General features: G+C 38.4%; 1 protein-coding gene across 2 annotated transcripts in view; it reads left to right on the forward strand.

Moving 5' to 3' along the window:
• Positions 1–21,514, forward strand: part of ULK2 (unc-51 like autophagy activating kinase 2) — a 34,220-nt gene extending 12,706 nt beyond the window's left edge. For both annotated transcript variants that reach the window (XM_065731986.1, XM_065731987.1), the window contains 22 exons: positions 621–694; positions 1,503–1,604; positions 1,930–1,988; positions 2,302–2,384; positions 4,906–4,956; positions 5,310–5,398; positions 5,775–5,946; positions 6,406–6,466; positions 6,720–6,812; positions 9,333–9,470; positions 10,558–10,703; positions 11,058–11,138; positions 13,835–14,121; positions 14,267–14,460; positions 14,943–15,052; positions 15,727–15,879; positions 16,622–16,830; positions 18,050–18,228; positions 19,108–19,226; positions 19,572–19,729; positions 20,659–20,794; positions 20,883–21,514. In XM_065731986.1, coding sequence (XP_065588058.1) covers positions 621–694; positions 1,503–1,604; positions 1,930–1,988; positions 2,302–2,384; positions 4,906–4,956; positions 5,310–5,398; positions 5,775–5,946; positions 6,406–6,466; positions 6,720–6,812; positions 9,333–9,470; positions 10,558–10,703; positions 11,058–11,138; positions 13,835–14,121; positions 14,267–14,460; positions 14,943–15,052; positions 15,727–15,879; positions 16,622–16,830; positions 18,050–18,228; positions 19,108–19,226; positions 19,572–19,729; positions 20,659–20,794; positions 20,883–20,950 — 2,762 coding nt within the window. In that variant the 3' untranslated portion in view covers positions 20,951–21,514. The remainder of the gene's footprint in view (positions 1–620; positions 695–1,502; positions 1,605–1,929; positions 1,989–2,301; positions 2,385–4,905; positions 4,957–5,309; positions 5,399–5,774; positions 5,947–6,405; positions 6,467–6,719; positions 6,813–9,332; positions 9,471–10,557; positions 10,704–11,057; positions 11,139–13,834; positions 14,122–14,266; positions 14,461–14,942; positions 15,053–15,726; positions 15,880–16,621; positions 16,831–18,049; positions 18,229–19,107; positions 19,227–19,571; positions 19,730–20,658; positions 20,795–20,882) is intronic.
• Positions 21,515–23,210: the final 1,696 nt, after the last annotated feature.

A 23,210-nucleotide genomic window follows, 5' to 3' on the forward strand; every position in this document is an offset into this window, starting at 1 on the left:
ATGCTGTTATGTGGATTTCCAGTGTAAAAAATCTTGAGTCGTAAAGTCCTTTTTGGTCCGTATAAATAGACTTGGGTTTTGGCAAATTTCTTTTTGTGCTTTTTCTTAAATAAAATCTGAGGTCTGTTCCAACTCAGTCCTTTTTCTGAATGCCACAGAAGAGACAAAACTTATTTTACTTCACTTACTTGATCATTTCAGGTACTGTTCCCTACATGGAAAATTCAGGCACCTGAAGCTTTATTTCTTAAACTTGTGCCTGCTGTGATTTCACTGTAGCAGACAGCATACTGATCACCCTTAATGAACCATTTATCTTTGGAAACATACTTTATTCTTTCTCACTGATACCAGGCAGCATGTTCTGCAGCTGGGGAGGTGGCTGAGCAGCAGCTTGTACAAATGATGCAATTGCTGCTTTCTTGTCTTGCTATTTGGAAGATAGTACATTATTCTTTCAGTGTTTAACATAGATTTTGCTGTTCCATGAAGATGGTTTGTACCTGTTTTTTTGCTCTCTAACTGATAATTGTAGCAGGTTTCAATTAAAGATAGTCTCTAGATTACAAACATTTGAAAATTGTCTTTCTTTTTGTTGACAAATGTGTTTCTTTCTGTAGCTGACTTCGGTTTTGCTCGTTATCTGCATAGCAACATGATGGCTGCAACTCTGTGTGGTTCCCCAATGTATATGGTGAGTGACTGCCTTTCTCAATTTGAAGCTAATCTCAAACATTCTACTATCAGAACAAAATAATTGACTGCTGTCAGATTGGTAAATGCCTGAGGTTACTTTGGAAGCATTCAGGGCAGAACACAGTTTTCCTTTCCATACTTTTACTAGTTCCCTTTCTTTTCTTGTGGTTTAGAGATCATGGTTGTTAAAATGAAAAGAAATGAGAGAGAGAGTGTTTTTAGTGACATTTTCTTTTTTTCTTTCTGTATTCTCTATGCTTTTTTCCCTCCTTTTTCCTTTCATATAAAATGATTTGGAGCTAGTTGCCGTTATTTTTTGCTAAGTGGTGGTATTTATTTCAGCACTAAGATGACTGTCTTTGCACTGCCACTACCATGCTGTGTGGTCATGGGAAAATCATTTTGTTTTCCCTTGTCTTGTTTTTTATGTATGAAATGATGATGATGGTATTCCTTGTGAAATCCTTGCTTATTTATCTACAAGGAGGACTGCATCAATCAAGTAAATACTGCTTATTTATGTGTTCCCATACATGCAGACCATTAGCTTCTTTCTCTAGAACATCAGTGTTTCTAGTTCTATATGTTCCTGATACATAACTTTCATTTTAGTTAGCGTGACATAATTACCTTTCAAGTAATGATGCAGACTAAAATCCCTTCATTTCCTATTAAATATTTTAAATTATTATACTCTTTACAAAAAACTTATCTCTTAATACCATTCTGACAGAAGTATTGTGTAATTCGTATTGTTGTGGCTTTGTGTTTTGCTGTGCCTTCTGAGATCTTCCTGTACTTTCCAGGCCCCTGAAGTCATTATGTCTCAACACTATGATGCTAAAGCAGATCTGTGGAGCATAGGAACTGTGATTTATCAGTGTCTTGTTGGAAAACCACCTTTTCAGGTAACACTTTTATGTCTGTTTCCCTGTTTCAATTACTCTTTACAGTCTCATGGAAATTCTTAGAGCTTTTCCTTCCAGTCATGAAAGCAGAGGGTAAATAAGGATGTCTGAATGCTGATGCTTGAAAGGCCAGATAGCTTGAGGATACCAAGGGAGAAATTGCTTGCACTTGTTTTTTGACACCGATGTTTTCAATCCAGGGTGAATGTAGAAGGATACTCAGTACTGAAATCACTGCTGTGCTTGGTGTATGTGTGTGTAGGCACTGAAGCTACTGTTTCTCTGTTAAACTGAGCTTTAATTAATATACATTTTTATTTGACAGGCCAACAGTCCTCAAGATTTGAGAATGTTTTATGAAAAGAACAGGAATTTGATTCCTAGGTATGTTCACTATGGCCTTTCCTGTCACTTAGGTTTGTTGACTGAACACTTTTTCCTCTTTGGGAATACCTGGGATGCATACAAATATTTTGTGTTGCTATACTGATAAGGAAGTAGAATGGTAGCAGTCAGTGACATTGTGTCTTACCTTCACTACATTGCTGAGTTGAGTGTCCTGTACTAAGGCTGTGGAGCACATGTGGTGAAATTTTAGGGGCACAGCAGAATGCTAACTTCCTAAAATGTAATGCATTATGCATTCTTTAATGTATGTGTGAAATTTAATGCCTGTTTTACTTCCTTTTGTATACAGTATCCCTCGGGAAACATCAACTTACCTGGCTGACCTGCTGTTGGGTTTGCTTCAGAGAAACCAAAAAGACAGAATGGACTTTGGTATGTAGCTTTTCCTTTTGCTCTCTTGGCTTGACGTGTTAGTTGTATACATGTGACCAAAGCAATTGTCCTGACCTTTTGTCTACAATGTTATGTGAAAAATGAACCATGTTTTTCATCCGTGTTACCATAAAGGAGGCACTGTACTAAAAAAAGAAAGAAACAAACAAACAACAAATCCACAACAGCACCATAACTTTATTAGTTAATTGCTGTCAGTATTAAGTGAAGCACATCAATTATTACTTTGTTGTTGAGAAGTGAAGTACTGTTGTGGCCTCGCTCCTCTCTGTTTACTGATAGATCTTAAATTTTGTCAGTCATTTTTGCTGCTTTTATTCATTTATCCAAAATCAGGCAAATCTTGTATGTTCTATTATTCGTTGTAATTTTTTTAATTAATTTATTGCACAGTTTTTTAATGTAGTTTTATCACAAATCCTAGGAAATCTTTATCTTAAACATTTAGCTAAATAAAGTTAACTTTATGTAAAACAATATGTTTTATATGGAGATTTATTTTAGCATCAAGATAAATGGTCCATCAAATTTAATCTGGAATGGTGAGAGAGAGCCTAAACTTTAAATCTCTTCAGGCTCTTTGTAGATGAGGCAGCTCTCTTCCTCCCTGAACTATTAGATCTCGTGATGCTGAGATCCTTGGGTGAGTTACAGCCCTGAGACACGCTCAGTTTCACTTCTGCTTACAAAGGTTCACATTGCTGTTTAGTTATGCGTGCAAGCTTAGTTTTGTTGCAGTACTGAAATGCATAAATGGGTTCATTCACCACTTGTGGTCCTTGTGTATTTGTGAAGACTATATTTGATAGGCTGCAGTGAGAGGAGGATTCAAAAGGTATCTGGGATGTTTACTTCAAGCTGAAGCCTTTTCTGACCACATTGTTTTAAACTTTCCAATTGCTGATATGTTTTGCTCTAAAAATGTCACTTCTAAAAATGATTTGAAGTTAAAAACACTGATTCTGGAGTAATTAAGGTGTTGTTGCTTTGATAATCAGGCATGGGTTTTTTTGTGTAGATGTAACTTAAGTAACGTGATATAAATGCAAACTTAGTTAAAAATCAGATATAGAAAAAAAAAAGACTCAGACTATTTGGTCAAAATGTCCCAGATGACGCTGACAGTATTCAGATGTCAACTTCTAAATTTGGATAAATAGAAGAAGGATTAATATGTCACAAACATGGATTTTGAGTAATGGATTCCACCTGTGCTCTCGGTGTGCTGATCTCCACAGTTTCTTCAAACCTGGGAAATTCACTGTAACATCCTGGTTAGAGTGTAAAGAGAATGCATTTGTGCTAAGAAAGAAAAGCAGAATGGTAGTGAAGAAAGTCATGTTTCCCTTGGCTGAGTTGATTGAAGGGCCTCAAAGGGGCTGCTCTGGAATGTGCTTAGCAAGGGGGAGTGAAAGGGAGAGTGTATAACTGAGCCCAGTTGCCTGTTGTTCAAGTAAAAAATAGCATTGGAAATCTTGCTTATCTTTTAGTAATATCACGTAGAACAGCAGGTGTTGTAGAAAAGCTCGGAACACCTGATACTTGTGTTAATCATTATATTGTTCTGATGTTATTGCTAGCTCCCCTCCCCTATCAGTTTGTGGAAGAAAGTGTTGTTGAAGGAAGGAGGTGCAGAGCAAAGGGTTTTTTGAGGTGTTGGCTTGTTTTTTTTCTTTCTTTCTTTCTCTCCCTTGTTATTTGCTTAGGTCTAATGAACAGTATTTCCTCAGCTGTTAGAACAGTAAAGCTCACAAAGTTTAGCAGTTAGTTTCCACTCACCATCAATTCTCCCTAGAGCTAAAGGTCTCATGTTTTAGAACTTTCCATGTGAACTGTTGGCCAACTGTTTATGCTAACTCATCCATCTCAGAATATCCATTTACAACAAAAGCAAACATTCCTATTGTTCGAACAGTAACAAGTTAGCTAATGAAATTGTTCAAGAAAATGGTGTTTACCTCTGCTTTAAACTGAACCAGCTGCACAGGTTTCTCTTCATCCATGGGGAATTTGGAAGGAGAATGGTTGCTGCCTGTTGTGATCTTTAACCATTGAAGGAGTAGCATTAATAAGTTAAAAAAAGAATCTTCAGTTTGTGGGAAAGGCAGAAGTGAAAATACTTTCAAGATGCTCAGCATTTTGAAGAGCAAATCAAAACCAAATTAGTACCACATTGTACATAGCAAACATAATTCGCTGTGAGTGTTTGTGTGCTTCTTATATATATGATCCTTAAGTTTAGTTACAAAATGTCCTTTAGTGATGGTATCTGATTTGTCTTGCTGGCTGTAACTGGAAGTTAATAAATTGCTTTTATTTCCTTTCCAAATGCTGTAGCAACATATAACGTGGAAGGCTTTAATGTGTTGCAAGCTTTCCATCCTCTGGCTATGAAATATTGATTCTGGGAAGCCAACCATTTACCACTATCCTCATTGTTGTCTAAAAATTGTGTCATTTGTACATTAATTCTCAATGGTGGTTGTTTCTTGTTCTACAGAAGCATTTTTCAACCACCCTTTCCTGGATCAAGTTTCAACAGTCAAAAAATGTAAGTGGTTTTGTTTTTTCACTTATTAGTGTAAATGAATGTCTCTGGCAGAGAATTAAAATCTGCCATGTTCCTGAGATGCTTTCCCAAGTCTGACTGTTATGTTCTACTGTGAGCCTTAGAATTGAATCCTTTTTTGTTCTATGCTAGGCTGACATGCAACACATTATTTACTAATTCCTTTCACATTTCAACTTAACTTAAAAAAAAAAAAAAGTATGTTTAAGGATATGTTATGTTTATGAATTCATATAAGGGTTTATGGATGAAAAGTAGTGGGGAAATGAGTTTGTTAGCAGTTCAGATTTTCAGAATGCTAAATCTGTGTTTTTGTTTGGGTTTTTCTCTTTTAGCTTGTCCTGTACCGGTGCCCACATATGCAGGCTCAGTCTCTGGCAGTTCCTGTGGCAGCTCACCTTCCTGTCGTTTTGCTTCTCCTCCAGTAAGCTCTCTCTTTTACAGAATGATCTCTAGAAAATATTTTCTGTAATGCTTGACCAAGAGTTAGCTCTGTAAATTCTTGGATACAGAATTGCAATCAAGTAAACCTCTGTTTTTTGCTAGAACAATTCTGTTAATATTTTGGTTCTGTCTTCCTTCTTGTGTTGTACTTCATGGGTGTGTTTTTGTTGTTTGTTGTTCAAAAGCCTTAAAAAACCAAACAAACAACATGATCCAAAATGTAAACTTCTATAGTTTATTTGGCCCATGCTGGTGAGAATTCCTACTTAAGAGGTTTTATTCTTAAAAGAGCAGTTTTACCTTATGAATCATTAGATTTGTAGCAGGGCTTTCTTACTCCTCCCTCCCTGCTTCAGTCTCTTCCAGACATGCAGCATATTCAAGAAGAAAACTTGTCTTCCCCTCCATTGGGTCCTCCAAACTATCTACAGGTGTCTAAGGACTCTGCCAGTACCAGTAGCAAGAACTCTTCCTGTGACACAGATGACTTTGTTCTTGTCCCACACAACATCTCTTCAGACCACTCATGTAAGAACCTTCCCTATTTTTACATTTTAAAACATTTTTCACTGATAACATGTCTTTGTCTTGCTATTATTTGTCCCTCTTTTCTTTAAATATGCCTCAGTTCATATTGGATCTAACTTATTCAGTTTTGCTTACTTTTTGGAGGGTAAGTATTTGGTGTATGTCCATCTGGGACATTTTTGTGACCAGATATGCCAAATTTTTAAGTCATGCCTGTTTTAAGTCATGGGCAATGTTGGATTTTGGCAGTAGAACATAAAACAGTCAATTTTAAACAAGTGATTTTGTTGTTGCTGTTGTAGGTCACATTTGAGGTATTTTCTTATGCAAAACAACTTGTAGAAAACTTATGTGTTTACAGAAGTTTGTCAGCAGTGTTACATCAGTAATATTGGAGAGGGTTTTTTAAGATTCTGCCTCACAGTGTGGGTTTTCAGTGTGTTCTTCTTCTTGCTGTAGATGATATGCCATTGGGAGCAGCTGGCAGGCGGGCTTCGAGCGAGTTCTTGATGTGTGGAGGGTAGGTGTGCTGAGCTTTATCCAAAACAAGTCTTATGTTCTAAAGTGGGTACTGTAGCTGTAGAAGATGTTGTTGGGTGTTTTTGGCATGGATGGGTTTACATAGCTGTGAGTGAACTTTCTTAAAGATTAATGCACCAAGTTGAATGTAATACAAATATGTAAACAGCTTAAATCCAGAAAGCTTTGCAGCAAAGCAGGTAGTCTTTCTGATGGGAAGAATGGTCCTTTGACAGTGTTTCTTGTTTTCACAGGCAGTCACCATTAACTATTTCTGGAAGCTCAGGAAATGTACAGAAACCATCCTCAGCCTCTTCTCGAAGTACTGCCTCTGGAACAGCTAACAGGTGTGTGATGAGGGCTTAGTATTGCCTTTTTAAGGGAAGGTTCTCTGTTATTGTGTGTTCAATTAGTTTTTTGTTTTTATTGTGGATTGCTAATGGAAACTGAACCGAAATAGCATTGTGGTGGCTGATGGGCTGCAAAGAACTTAAGGAAAGCAAGCATTATTCTGTCTGATTAAAGTTTGAACTGTCTAAAGGCAGAAGCTTCAGAGACAGAATTAATTTGTCCTTTTTGTGTAATGAAGCACAACGTGTTCCTCATTTAGTGCATCAAGATGTCAAGTGCAGTTTACTCTTCAAGAAGTAGTTGTGGGAAAAGAGGAATTTAAAGCCCATTTTGCAGTGGGTTTGTGTCTCATGCATAGATTGTCTTGTGTCTACTCCGATTGCAGAGGTATGGTTTCTGTGCAAGCAATTACTGTGACTTTCACATTTGTGGCTCGCCAGATACTGAGAAGCTACATGAAACATGTATTGCAGCTTTTAAATCAGCAGTGCTATTAACAAGCCCCCTTTCTGTCTTGTAGACTAAGTTTCTAATAGTGTGAAATGAATTTCATCAGTAGTGCCTGATATCTTTCCTGTGTTATATTACTGGAAGCTTGATCATGATGTTTGGCTTTTTATGTAAAGCCATTTGACCAAGGAATAAATTTCATGATATTTTCAATACGAAATAGAGGCTAAGTGACTAAATGGGGAATAAAGCTATTATGTTGGGTGTATTTTTGTCTTACTCTACTACTACAGGGATGCAAGTCAGCATTATTTGTTTAGAAATGCTTGTCACAAGAGAAGTCTGCTACTTTATGCTGATCTTTTTGCAGTTTGTGAAAAAGAACTGCTGAGATGGGCTATTAATGAAGCTGTGGTCTCACACTGTGTGTTTAAGGGCAAATAATCTGAATTGTTTGGTTGTGAAGATCCATTTGCTGTGGATTGACCACTTACAAAATAATGCATTGTAATTTTTCACTTTAAGTTGTTACTCATCACAGTTTCTAGAATGACAGAATATTTTATGAAAATATGCACGTTATATTTTCTGCCTATTTTCTGTTACTAAGTTAAGAGCTAAATGGTTTGTGGTTTGAGACAGGTGCCTGCTGTTCACATTTTCAGTGGTTCTACTGCAATAGTTTGATTCATTTATTGGTTGGATAACTGCAGTGACTAACTTGGGACATCATCTCAAGGCAGCAGAGTGTGCATCTAATATCTACCAGATGTTTTGGTTTTTGGTGTTTTTTTACTGTGAAATGTTCTTTCATAGTGTGTGATTTTTTCTGGGTGTTGTTATGCCCTGTGAAACAGTCAATTTTTCAATTAGCTGATCAGTCTGTATGAACTGTACCCATAGCAAAGCTGGTTTGTGGCAAGTGGAGAAAGCTTTGATGATTCTCAGGCTCCAGGCAGAATAGGTGAAGAAAATTCATTCCTCTGTGGTTAATTCTTAAATACTTTTATTCTCTGAGCCAAGAAACTTAGTGAGTATGAATTTAAGATCAGTGATACTCGTGAGGCTGTGAAAAAGTGTTGGTACAGATTTATTCAGATCTGTTCAAGCTGTCAGATTACACAGTATCTGGGAACTGGGTGGCAATAAAAGGACGAGTTGTTTTCTTTTGCAAAGGGAGAACTGTGTGTATTAGGAAGTTGTGTTTCGTTCAGAGGTTGCAAAGGGAGTATGGCAGAGTCTTAAATCCAGATTTCTGTTCAGCTGTATCCACGCAGTTAAGTGCTGTAACTGCTTGTTTTCTAGAGCTTGTGGTAGAACTTTTTTCTCCTCTGAGAATCACTAATCTGCCTTTCTATTCTTTGAAGTGTTGATCAATAGAGGGCCAGATCCTGAGCTGATTATCTTCCAAAAAGTCCTTGAGTTTGAAATTCTTTTTGTCTAATTCTTTTAAAAGTGTTGGTAACTGATTACACTGCAGTGGTTTCATTCCCTTATCTGGCAGTACACTGAGGTCGCTGACACTTAGTTGAACTTGGGTAATACTGATCTGCAGTTTGCGTCTGTGGATTAATGTTCAGGTGTGTGGTTTTGGTCGTTTTGTCAGGGGTTGGTTACATAACATGTTTTCCTTTTGCAAGTTCACTCTGTCTCATGGGATATCTCTGTGCTGTAGTGGCTTTTGTACACATTCCAGCCCTGCTGGTGAACTTCCTGTTCTTAGTGCAGTGGGTTTTCCTAGAACGCTATTTTGAAGCATGGTAAACAGAGCAGGCAGATTGGCAGGAAGGCAATGGGATCTGTAGATTGCTGTGATGCATAACAAAGTGTGCAGCTAGCACTTCATTCCAAGCCTGTATAAGAAAGGCAGTTAGTAACAAACAGTTCTCATCCTTCTGCAAAATGCAAGAGCTAGACTAGGACAGTCAAAGATCGTTCTGCATATAGAGAGTGTGGGATTACATTTTCCATTGCCTGGATTTTATATAAATTTTGAGAATGGTACAGGTTAGTGGAAGACCTGCCTACCTCTGTTCAGCTCCTGTCTTTGTGCCTTCCAACTTCAGGCATTGCCAGCCTTCTGTGTCCCCTCGCAGTGAAACAGCACCTATCCCAGTTCCCACTCAGCTGCGGAATTACCAGCGTATAGAGCAGAACCTCTCCTCTACTGCCAGCCCCGTGTCAAACCCCCATGGATCACCAAGGTGAGTTTTCAGACTCTTTTTTTTCTTGGCTCTAGTTAGTGTCTGTACCCTAACAGATGTCTGTCCTTTCTTATTTTTGTCTTTTTTTTTTTTTACTTCTGACCCAGCACCATAATAGAGTGGCATTTTATAATGAGAAAATAATAGTCCTTCACAATCTCAAGGTTGTTGAGAGGGCAGTTGACATTTTTCAGTAATGCAGAGCGAACTAATGAACTTTTCTTTTGCTCAACACAAGAAGTTAAAACGATGCAGTTTTGCTGTTCTTGATTTCTCTTTGTGTAGCATTACATCATAACTTATTGCTGACTTTCTAGTTAAGGTTCTGTTTTCGCGCATGCAGTGATGAGTTGAATGCTTTGTTTTGTCAGATATCAAGGATACAATTTTTTTTGCATGCTAATTAACAAGCGTGTCTTAATACAAAGCTCCAGTGTGCTAGGCTTATTCTATGCCTTGCAATCAGCAGGATTGGGATGGTAAAGGTCAAAGAGTCAGAAGCAGACTGCTGAGACCTCTGGAGTTCCTCACAAAAACACAATTCCTTCCTTATGTTTTTATTTTCAAGATCTGATTTTACGGTTGTTTCTACACTTGAGCAAGTGTTTTTCTCTAAAATATCTGTTGTCACTAGCTGAACTTTATACCAAGGCTAGTACTTCAAACTTTGTTGTAATCTCTTATTGTAAATTCCTTATTTTTCCTACTGTGAAAATGAGCATTTGTGTCAATGTGTTTCACTCAGTAGTAAAATGCAGAATTTCATGTCTGAATATCAGGAATCCGCATACCAAGAGAGAACTGTTTAAAATTTCTCCAGTTAACAGACAGACTGATATGACTTAGGTTTTTGTTTTGTTTTTAAATAAGACACAGACTCCACAGTATGAACAAAGGGAATTGTATCTTGTTTTCAGAACATGACTTACTAGCTTAATAAGCCTCAACTTCAGAGCTTTCTGTTGAAATACCAGAGTTGTGTTGTTGGTTTTATCTTTAATTGATCACGGTACTTCAGAACCCTCTCTCAGGAAAGCACAGTTGTTAAACAACAATTTTTCTTTATTATCATTTTCATTTTTTTTAGGGCTGGGGTTGTCAGACGCTCAAATACTAGCCCAATGGGCTTCATGAAGATGGGCTCCTGTTCTCCAGTACCAGCTGACACTGCGCAGGCTGTTGGGCGCAGGTTATCCACAGGGTCTTCAAGACCATATTCTCCTTCACCACTAGGTAAGCCCTAGTTCTAATTCTTACTCATTCTTAGTAATCAGCAAGGATTTAGCTGGAACAGTAATTCAGAAAATGAATTGCTGTTTAAAACTTAAACTGAAATGTGCCCAATTAGACCACAGAATCATACAGGTTGGAAAAGGTTGTAGAATCCAGCTGTCAGCCTGACCTACCACATCTCATCACTAAGCTGTGTTCCTTAGGGCCACATTCACGTGGCTCTTAGACACCTCCATGGTTGGGGCTCCACCACTTTCCTGTGCAGCCTGTTCCCATGTTTGATCACCCTCTCCTTGAGGAAATATGTAGGTGGAGTATAAAGCATAAATTCACATTTTGATTTTATTTACTTAGTTGGAACTATACCTGAGCAGCTCGGACACTGCTGTTGTGGGCAGCTTCAAGGACATGAATCCAGGAGCAGAAACTTCTCAGGTGAGAGACTTTGGACAATAATATAACCAGTACAATTTAAACCTTCTACAGATTTCTGTGAAGGGGGGCAGCACTACATTAGTGTGGGTTAATAGGAGGCACTTGGTAGCTTTGCACTGAGTTTCTGTAGAAACTTAGCCTGGCTGTATCGGGAGTTGTTTCTCCATATTTAATTGCCTACACAGTCTGAGAATGACAGAACTTTGTTGGTTTGGTTTGTTTTTTTTTACCCAAGTTGAAAAGCAACTCTGCTGACACCTGTCTTGAAAAAAAGAATGAAATGGGATAGATTAGGTTATAATGAGTGGTCATAACACTCAGAATCTGATTTTGATAGACCAGCTATCTCATGACAGCACTCAGAAAAGAGAAGAACTTCCAGTGTACAGCATATGACATGTTTTCATCAGATCCCTTGAAATTTCCTAAGGGAGTGATGTTAGTATTGCTAAGCTTGCAGTAAGCTTTGCAAATCTTGAATTGTTACGGTGTGCCAAGAGGCAGTGGCAGGGGGTGGGAGGGTACTTTTGCTGTACACATGCAAGATGATGCATACAGATGCAAGCTGCTCTTTGCCCAGAATACCAGCTACACTCTTTATTTTGACCTTTTAAGAAATAGTGTTGAAACTACAATATGCATTATTTTTCCTGCTTTAATGCGTCCCAAAATTCTCTGGAGGTAATTACCTTCATTTCTTGGAATATATATTTAAATATCTGGGCATTACATAAGTTTTATGATGCGTCTTAAAAATGTCCTTCATAATTGTTATGCCACTGGCAATCTCAGCAAAAGACAAGGAATGGGTAAAGCCTCAGATTTGAAATAGTCTCTTGTATTTTAAAAGAAAAATAAAAAAGCTGTGGGGAAAATGAAGAGAAAACAAAGCAGTGTGTGCTCTTTTGTTCCATCTTTTTGGGATAGCACTGTTTTTGTGACTAAGAGTATTTTATGTTTTGTTTCTTTGTCTGTTTCCTGCATCTATTCCTATTTGATTTTATTGTTTCTTAATTTCCAGTTACCGCAGTGTTATTTCTGTTTGTAAAATACCACACATTGCAGCATGTCTGCTTTTCAGCACTTAAATGGGTAAATTGTCTTTGCTTCAGGGTGAAGTGAGATCATCTGTACAGAGATGTTTTTAGGGACTGAAGATGTCTGTCTTAATAAAGCTTCTGAACTAATTGCTGCCAGTGGCAGCAGAGGAGAGAATCTGAATTCAGAAGCCTACCCAGTGGGGGGAATGACATTAGAACAGCAACCAGGGAAATTTAAGACTGCTTTCTGAAATAACAGGTGAGGGGTTTCGGTGCTGACAGGCAGACTGATTTCAGTGGAGTTAAAATTTTGTGAGCGTTTAGAGAATTTAGAAGAATAGACAGCAATACTCTGCTGGAGCTTCAGGCAGAAAGGCTGTGCTAGAGCACACTGTTTAAATGAAGAGGAATGGAGTCAGAATGAAATGGCTTATATGCAAAGTCTACCGAGCAAGAGCACAAGCTTAAGAAGATTGCAAAATATGGCTTAACAGCTGGGCACTTTGCTGGGCAAACTCCAAGGAGTTTGAGATTGGCTTCACTTCATAAATGTATGCTTGAAAAACAATCCCTGAGGATTGCTTTGGCCAGCTCTTAAGAATTTTGTATACTAAGTCATGACATAGCCTAGGAATGAATAGTTAAAATAGTTTAAACTTTACCATTTTTTGTTTTTAAAGGGAAGTGAAATTTTTATCACTTTGGTGTCAGTTCTTCTGGTTACAATGGTATACATTTTATCTGGAAAGCTGCGGCCACAGAACTTATATATTATTTGTAACTGCACCATTCCTCTTCTTGAAACTTAAAAATATCACAAGGAAGATACCATTTGAAACAAATATTGGATTCTATATACTGAAAGAGGAAGAGAAGCTTTTGAGTAGGCGAGATGTTCATAGGAGTGTTTCCCTAAAGTCCTCTACTTGGATGTTTGATTATAGCTGTTCCATTTTAGTTTGCTTTATGAGAAACTTCGCATTCATACTGAAGTGTGAACTTCCTTTGCACATAATGAGCTCTTGAAAAACATAGTCTGACACCCTAAAAATAAATGGCTGCCCTAAGCTGATGATCCTAAAATGTTTCATTTGAATCATTTGTTTATTAAGGTTTTAATTTTTTAATATCTACTTTTCATGTAGAAACTATGAGAGAAGCAGTCTTTTGTGTCTGCAGATCAAATTATTACAAACAAAACAAGTCATTAACATGCAATGTTGTATTCACATGCTGTTTACAAGAGTACAATTCCAATTCTTGAGAACCTCTTTTCAACCTAGAGGCTTGGTGGCTGTGCTTGAAATTTTAGCATTGGTTATGCCATTCCTGATGAATCCAAACACTTTATTTGTCTTGATGTAGGTTGCCAGAGGTACTGCAGCTGCCAGTGCAGCTGTCACCCTGAAATCTTGCCTCTTTGGCAGCTTGAATATGAGCATCATATCATCAAGTGTATGTAGCCTTAGTCCATATAGTCAACATGATAAATCTGTTCTGTTTGCCATTTAGTGAGCTGATAATCAAACATAAATCTCAGTGGTGCGTTCCCCATCTCCTTTCAGATTAATGATGATCTCTTGTGTTTTGTGTTTCATTGATTCGTTTCCAAGCCCTGCACATAGAAATCTTTTTTGTTGTTTTTCATCCCTTCAGGTTCTCCAATGCCACCATCTCAGTCTCCACAGTCTCTTCTGATGGGAGCTAGGTTGCAGAGTGCACCTACTCTCACGGATATTTACCAAAACAAACAGAAGCTCAGAAAGCAGCATTCAGACCCAGTGTGCCCATCATATGCTGGGTATGGATACAGTCATTCTCCACAACCAAGTAGGCCAGGTAGCCTGGGAACATCACCCACCAAGCACATGGGATCATCACCGAGGAGTTCAGACTGGCTGTTCAAAACTCCTTTACCAACAATCATTGGTTCTCCTACTAAGGTTGGTTAAGTTTACCACTGTCTGTAAAACATGCAGTGGTTACGTTGTCAGAAACCATTCCTAAGAATAGTTTGAGGTGCTAACTTTGTGGGGTTTTTTCTTTGTTTATTTTTAATAAATATTCTTGTTTTTTGATTTTTTTAAGGCGACAGCTCCTTTCAAAATACCTAAAACACAAGCATCCTCAAACTTGCTAGCTCTGGCAAATCGCCAGGGATCCATAGATGCTCCATTGCAGCCTAAAGACATCACTGAACCAAGGGATTTTGCACACTTTCACTTGACACAAGGAGGTGAAAAGCACACAGGAGAGCAGCACAGTAAAGCTACGTTTGGCAGGTAGGCATTGCAGCATTTATGGCCTGGAAAGTTAAGTAATAATTTGGCAGAAGGTATGTTGCACGCAGCAGCTTGGAGGGTAGAGCATGCAAAAATAAGCTGTGAGGAGATGCATAATTAGTACATACAACAAACTTTTTGTACTGCATATAAACGTTGCAGAGACTTTCTGAAGTACTCTGTGTTGTTACCAGGTTTTTTGTTTTGATTATCTGACTGTGCATGTCTCATCGACTCTGTGAAGGCTGTTCATCATCAGAAGTCTGTGTGGCAAAACTGGCAATATACATACTTAAGATGAAAGGGTTCCTCTATGTTGAGCTGTCTCAATATGTCCACAATGATCAGTGAGGTTTTCACTTATTTTGTACTTCTGTCAAAAGTTTTTCTGTAACAAATACCAAGAATTTGAAAGTCTGCTGCAAATTAGGAAAATTTCACCCTAATTTTTTGTTGAATGTTCAATGTTTTTTTCTACCTAGGTCTGTTAGTACTGGGAAGCTATCAGATCAACAGGTAAAGACTGCCCTCGGTGGCCAGTTATACCAAGGCAGTACAGACAGCCTGAACACAGAGCGGCCGATGGATACAGGTAAGGAACAGATGGATGTATTCCAGTGGTCCTTATATGCTATAGCTTTTTTTAGCCAACCAGGTGGAGTTCTGCTTCCAACTTCAGTTGTTGGTTGTGATAGATTTTAGCTTTTTTATTATTATTATCTTTAAGGAAGTATGTTCCATTTCTTTAATATAACTTTTAAAATAAGTGAGACAAAAAAGCATCAGTTTCTGTGCTAAATAAGAAATGGCTGCTTCTTGGAGTGGCTAGAGGGTTTGGTTTTTTAATACCAAATTTGTGTCTGTTTCATTTCCTAATTCCAACTTGTTTTCATCTGAAAGCTTATGCAATTCTGGTTCTTTTTTCTTTACTTTTTTTTCTTCTTCCTTCCCCCAAACAACTAATACTGTGCCACAGACAGCCCACAGGAGATCTGGTTTTGAGCAGATGGGAGGAGTTCTGCAGACAGGACGAGTCTTTAGTCTTTAGACCTGCCATGATCTGTCTTTAGAATTTTTCTGCTGCAGCTTTTGCTGCAGGGCTGATATCACTCATCTTGTTTTATTTGCTGTCAGAACTCCTAACTAGTTCAAGTCTTGGATCTATATCAACGTGCTGTGTCGCAGTACTCCAGTTTTCTGTATATAACTGCTATCTGATGTGATTGTGTGTAACAGAGACTAACTTGTGGGCATTTTCTCTTCCAGCTCCAGCAGGGGCCTATGGCATTGCAGTGGCACCTCCTTCCATGGGAAGTGGGGCAAGTTCTCGGGCTGTCATGTTTACTGTTGGGTCCCCTCCAAGCAGTGCCACCCCTCCTACCTGCACCCATATGGTCCTCAGAACAAGAACCACCTCAGGTAAGTCTTCCTGCTGTTGACTTGTCAAATAGTGTTCAGACTTGCTCATTTCTTGGGGGCAGTACTTACTGCCTTGCACAGTAGATCCTCAAGGCTATACAGAAAAAATAAATAAAGCACTCTGAAAAGTTGAGATGTACAGTAGATTTCTGCTGCCTTTCCTCTCCTAAAGAGAGGGCCAGAGGCATCAGTTTACCATTTAGCAGTGCATAACATCTTGATCTCACTGTTCTGCTCCCCTGTAGGATGTTTTAACAGCATTTATGACAAAAGTGGAGAGAAACTAGCAGACTTCTGATTTTGCATTTTAACCCACTGCAGTTCATTATACTTCAAGCAACATATAAGATGTATGAACTGACTTCGTCTCAGCGTGATGGCTATGTTGTCAAATAGAAAATATCTCAAGGTAGAAGCCTGAATCCGCTCAGGATGAGCAGGAGTCTGAATTTGCAGCAGTGAGCTTTGCAATCTGTAACAAAACCTTTGGTCTGTACTATCAGACTGCCTGCCTTGGAATCCTTGACAGCCAGTTTTCCAGAATTCATTTTATGAATCACTGTACATTAGGAAGTGTAGCCCTTGCATTCTCTACAGAGTGACGCAAGGAATGATGAAGAGAGCCTCCATAGAGTGAATCTGTGGTGACTGCTGATTTGTCATTTGCTGTCATCTGCAGCCCCAGAGCTGCAAGATGGAACAACCTATTAGACTGAATGTGTGTGTGTTATTTTTCTTGTAGTTGGATCAAACAGTTCTGGAGGGTCTCTCTGCTCTACTAGTGGCCGTGTTTATATGGGCTCACCTCCTGGTATTTATATGGGTTCTTCTCCTCCGGGGGCCGAGGCAGCTCCAAGTCTGAAGTACATGCCTTATGGCACTTCACCTCCCAGCTTAGAGGGCTTTATCACTTTTGAAGCTCCTGAATTGCCTGAGGAAACTTTAATGGAGGTATAGAAAAATAATTTAATGTTTTATAATATATGACACTGTTAAAACAGAGACATGGTAATAAATACGACTGCTCAATGCACTTGGTAGTTTCCTCTTATCTATCTCAGATACTCCTCTTTAAAATCTTGAAAATACGCATGTATTAATTGTGACTATTTCTCTTTGGTAGTTATTCCTGGCATTTCTTGTATTTCAATAGGTAACCAAAGGAACATGTCTGCTTTTGTTCACCAGAGACTTCCAAAGAGGCCTCTGTTTTAATGCCAAGTCTCTGGATGTGGGTGCTGACAGAAGCAGTGTCCCTCTGGGTGTTGTTTCTAACTGCTTCTTCACAGTCAGTAGATGATGTTACATCCTGCTTGTGGGAAGAGTATTCTATTTTTATTTTTATTTTTTGAATGTGTGGTGGAATGTTGCTTTAAAAACACACATTGGTGTGGTGTTTCACCAGAATTGCTATCCTTGATCTATAAATTTCTTAGGGCAGATCACTGTTCTATTTTCTCATTCACATCTTGCTGGAAAGTGTTTGAATACTTTCAAATATCAAACCTATATTTTATAATATGAATGTTTGACAGCACGCTATTTTTCCCACAGAAAGAGTTTAAAATGCATTTAGACCTGCATTTCTAGATTATATGTATTGCTTAGATGTGTTTGCTTCATTTTGAAGGTTGATTTTTTTTTTTAATGGGGTCAATGCATGTAGTGTGTTTTAGTTGTTGATGAACAGTGAATTGTTGGCTCCAATTTAAGTTGTGTAGTTTAAGAGGCAAAATTTGGCAACAGCCACTTTTCAGTGCAATATAATTCTAGACCTAACTGTAAATTAGAATGAAGCAGATAAGAAACTTCAGATCAGTTCTTATAATAAAAGCTAAATATTCCTCCTGGCTTCTCACACAAGTGCCAAACATATTTCTGGGTTGCTGATAATATATTAAGTGTGATTCTCTCAGTTGCACCATGTCCCAGTTCCTCTTGAAGTACAAGCTACAGTATCCTGAAATCATTAACTAAGAAAGAACAAATTAGTATCTGTTGATTGTTTTGAACTCATTTGATTCTGAAATCTCTAGTGCTGACTCTTATTATTTCTGCATAGAATTAACATACCCAAAGGAACCTCAAGTGGTTAGAAAGATGTTTAAGTATTCTTACTTGCATTTTTAACTTATTATGGTTAAATTGTTGCCTTCTTTCCCTTTGACAGAGAGAACACACAGATACACTGCGTCATCTGAACATGATGCTGACATTCACAGAATGTGTTCTGGATCTGACAGCGTTGAGGGGAGGAAACCCAGACCTGTGTACTTCTGCAGTGTCACTGTACCAAATCCAAGAGAGCATAGTTGTTGATCAGATCAGCCAACTAAGCAAAGAGTGGGGGTAAGCATGGTCAAAAAGCAGAAAAAGATCTAGTGAATATCAGATCCATAAAAAAAAATGCATTTTGGCAAACTGTGCCCTTTTTTTCTTTGGAGCAATTGATTTTATAGGAATGCACTTTTAGCAACTGGAAGTACGTTAGAAAGATATAGCAAAGAATACATTTGCTAGCATGTAAATAAGAGCACTGTGTTCTGATCTGCCACATAAAGCAGGGGAAAGTGATGAGGATTTGCAGGTTTGTGAATCTGGAAATACAAGTACTGTCTCATGTGATATTCTGAGCCCTCTGTGGCCCTGCTGATAAGGCTGAAGCAGCAGCAGTGCATTAAAGGTTGGAAAGAGGAAAGTCATGTTGAACCTTGACCTTAAATCAGTGTAGCCAATCAACCCTAAAACAAACTCAAAAACCAGGAGAGATGGAAGAAATTTGAAGTGCTGGGAAGGGGCAGTTCCACTTGCTGCTTTCTTCCTGAAATAAAAATAGTATATACACCCTGCAAAGTGTGTTTACTTTTCACAGCTGTGAGAATTTCATGGGCATAGGAAAAGACACTGTAAGAAAAGGACACCCAGTTGCTTGTGGTGCAACACTGACCTCAGGCAGTCAGCCCCCACAAAGAAGGGCTCCTTTTAAAAATGCCTACATGAAAGCAGTTTGCATTTGGTGCTGCAGATATCAGATGAACAGATGTACTCACAACCCATGACAGGGTGTTTGTGGAGGGAAAGGAGGGCTGGAGTTGCATTTTCAATGTCTTCCTTTGCTGCTGCTGCTGGCTCCTGTGTAGGATAATGATAAAAAGTGGAGTCTGCCTAAGGCTTGAACGTGTTCAAGAAAAGGCTTTTTTAACATATTTATTCTTATTTCCCCCCCAGACAAGTAGAGCAGCTTGTGTTATATATGAAAGCAGCCCAGTTACTGGCATCTTCTCTGCATCTTGCCAAAGCACAGGTCAAATCGGGGAAACTGAACCCATCCACTGCTGTAAAGCAAGGTAGGTGCAGCATAACCTCATTTGCTTTGCTTGAGAATTTTCTTCAGTGATATGTCACTCTAAAAGCTAGAGTTGAAAGATTTTTGTTTCTCATCTATATGAGAGAACTGTGGATATGTACAGTTGCACAGTTCTGATAGTAAAAAAAGATACAGCTAGCAACTGTTAAGAATTGGACAGTTATTAACTTGAAAAGGAAGTGGTTTTATGTATTCTTCACTAGAAATGACAGAGTAAGTAAACATTATAATAACAGGTTTAAACAGATTAACTTTGTCTAGTGCTTGAACAAGCTGAACTTATTTTTGATTCGGACATTTATTTTATTAATTTCTTTTTTTTCAGTTGTGAAAAGCCTCAATGAGAGATACAAATTCTGTATTGGCATGTGCAAGAAACTGACTGAAAAGCTGAATCGTTTCTTTTCGGACAAGCAAAGGTTCATTGATGAAATCAACAGTGTAACTGCAGAGAAACTCATCTACAGCTGTGCTGTAGAAATGGTAAGTCACTTCTACCTAAGTAATCAGATGTTGAGATTATTAATACGTTGCTTCCTTTTCTCACATACTGCTTCTTCATAATCAGAAAATGGAATGTATATTTCCAGATTTCTGTCCATGGTAATTTCTGTTACTCTTTCACTTTCCTTCCTGCCCTCCCTTAACTGTGGCTAAAGTTCCTGGCAGACACTGCTCCTCAGGGACCTTTCCTCTACATCAGCACATTTGTTACATAAACACTAGGAAATGAAGCCACACAGTCTCTAAAAGTGTACACTGTGTGCTGACGTATCATCCAGTGAGGCTTACTGAAGTGTTGAAACAGAAGTAGCTTCCTCAATCCACCAAGCCAGTGGGAGGAACATTTGTCTTGTCCCTGCAAAGCGAAAACAGTACCAAGCATGTAAAAGTTCTTGATCACATTAAAAATAAAAAAAACCCCAACATTTCCTGTCTGCCACGGAGCAGGTACAGTAAGTGTAGTGGAAACTTTCCTGTCATCAAAAAAAGGAGCTAACTCTTTTTTTTAATACAGACATCACACAAAAGCTACTTGCAGATGTTGTGCTTAACTCTGGCAGTGCTGTGATCTTGCACAATTGATTCATCTTCTTTACAAGAGAATGTAGGTATTAGAACAAGCACAATTATTCATATGTTGTCATTAATTTCAAAATGTGTTTTAACACATATAACCAGAAGATCAGAAAGTACCTTTACAGCTTATGTGCAGAATATCCTTTGCTAATAGAGTATGTGGGCTCTGTTCTCTCAGGCTGCTTTGTTGTCTTACTGTCATTAAAACAGATCAGCTTAATTAAGGCTTAAAAACAGTTTATGATGACAGTTTAATGTAATCCATTTTGAATTTTTCATTTCAGTATTTGCCTAAAGCAATTTATGTAACCGAATCTACTGAATGATTCTAGGTTCAGTCAGCAGCTCTAGATGAGATGTTCCAGCAAACTGAAGATATTACATATCGATACCACAAGGCAGCCTTGCTGCTGGAAGGACTGACTAAAATACTGCAAGACCCTGCAGATATAGAAAACGTGCACAAGTGTAAGTTTAGGCTGAGTGACTGAAAATTAAATGGAATTATAAAATAGCACTGAAGTCGTAATTATTTTTTTAACCGTTCTGTTTTCAGATAAATCTAGCATTGAGCGAAGGCTTTCTGCACTCTGCTACAGCACAGTGGCTGTATATGAGCAGTAGAAACATCCCAAGGACCAGATGGTGTGAGCATAAGGGACCACATCAGTGATACTGCACTTTTTTCACTACGGTTTAATTGTTGTCCTTGTTCTGCCCCACGTGGAAAATGATTCTTACATTTCTGTGGTGACTACCAAAGAAGCAGCAGCGTATTCAAAGAGGAGAAATTCCAAAAGAACATTTGTAGAAAACCTGCCTTACAGATCCAGCAGCTCCTTTTTTCTTCCTAGCAACAGAATTAAAAAGAATCTGTCTTCACATTTCAAACTGATCCTTGTACATGTGCTTTGACTCGAATGATCAGGGCTTTTTTTTTTTCCTCGTGAGGTCTATAGAGTGGATCCTTCCACATCAGGTACAAAAAGATGTGTTTCTCTAGAAGACTCCATCAGAAGTTTGTGATAGATGTTTTTAAGTTGTCAGTATAATGTGGCCAAGTGAATTTGGGAAACCATAACCATGAGCGAGAGCTGGCTGAAGCTTTTGGGGCTATGCTGGCTTGGATCTGAGCTCACATGTTGTAAACATGGCTCAGCTTGTCACACGAAGGGAGGATGAGAAAGCACTCTTACATGGGCTGAAATGGTAATGGAAGAACTGTGCTCCATCTGCAAGATCCCTGGTGGGTTTCCAGCTGATGTGGATACGATTTGAAGATCTTCTTCCAAAACACTTTATTTTGCACTAATTTACTAAAGCAACTGTATATTCATTTTTGAAGAACTGTACTAAAAAAGAGAGAAGGCACAATGGACTTGGCTGAATTTTGTGTACATACAATTCTTTTCAGAATTTCAAATGTAGCTTCTAGAAGACTTTCAGACAAACTGTAAAAACTTGTATTCATGTGAACCTTTCCATTTTATACCTATTTGTCTAATACTTGAGTAACTACTGCTCTGAACTTTTACAGTAATAGCAATGTTGAGTTGCTGGTTGTTGGCTTTTTATATAGATTTGGTTGCATCTTTTGTGCATGCAGTTATGTGCATTAGTGCCTGCAGTCTCTAGGGGTGTAATGACAGTTCTCTCTAGTTTTGTTCCTTGGGCAGTATTACAATAAATACTGTAAACTGAGAGGTTCTGCAAGGAACCACGCAAAAACAGAAAGTGATGTTGGAATTTGAGATGCTGACTAGTTGATGTAGAATATCTACATAGTGTGTGTGTGCGTGCGTGTGAAAAATCAGGATTATTTTTGTGTGCATTTTGAGGGAGAGGTGGGAAGCTTCATTTAGCCTTATAGGCATTATCATTTCAAAGCATCCCATGAGATTATCAGGACAGTGATTTGCAAAGCATTCAGGCAGATCAGCTTCTCTGGAAATGGTTCCTGTACTTCATTTCTGGGACTTTTTTGTTACTCAACTGCTCGAATACTTGAATAAACCATTCTCCAGGACAAAATCATTTTAATCCTCTTAAATACAGTGGTCTGAACTATTTGACAAAGTTGTACAGGGCTTACACATCACAATATTCTTTCAGCGTTCAGATAACCATGTGTTTCCTTTTCTTTGACAAAGTAATGTACTTTTTACCTTATTTATCTGTATGAAATTCCAACAGTTAATTTGAAAGTGTTTGTTTATATAATGTTTGTATTTTTAGGTCTTTAATACGGTGTTTCTACCTCTCCTTTGTAATTGCATGCATTATTCTTGAAATTAGGTAATAACTCACTGAACTGTTGTGTAATAGCCTTTTTATTATGGCCTGTATAAATGTATATTAAGGTAAAATAAATACTGACACTAGAAGTGTTTCTATGGTAAAAACGAGTTGGTGCGTCTCTGTAACCAAAAATCATTGGTGTCAAATCAATCTCTGAATGTTCCCTTGGCTCAGGGCTGGATGGGGCAATGTGTTTCATTATCTCTGATAGCTCTGGCACAAGGTGTCCCCAGCTTTGTTTTTGGCTGGGTTAGGGGAACTGCAGGGAATGCTGATGACATGTCTGAACATGAGGGACAAAGCAGAAGTCTTACTGCGCTGTGCAAGTCTAGGAGATAGGCTACTTTTCCCCAAAACTCGTTTTTTGTTGGTTTTCTTTTTTCCCCTCTGGGTCCAGAGGCAATAACTGTTGTGATCCTGGTGTCATAGCACTGTGCAGTGTAGAGCCCAACTGCACAGAAAGAAGTAGGTCTGATTGCTGCTGCTTGCAAAGCTTGTTGCACCTTTACGATTCAGACAGGCTGGCTTGAGACCTGTCTCTTCTGACTCCTGCTTCCCCTCCTGTTTTTGTTTGTTTGTTTTGCTT

Source organism: Cyrtonyx montezumae, unplaced genomic scaffold, assembly GCF_038088225.1.
Source record: "Cyrtonyx montezumae isolate F1298 unplaced genomic scaffold, pur_monq_1.0 scaffold_15, whole genome shotgun sequence".
In the NCBI taxonomy this organism is placed as follows: domain Eukaryota; kingdom Metazoa; phylum Chordata; class Aves; order Galliformes; family Odontophoridae; genus Cyrtonyx; species Cyrtonyx montezumae.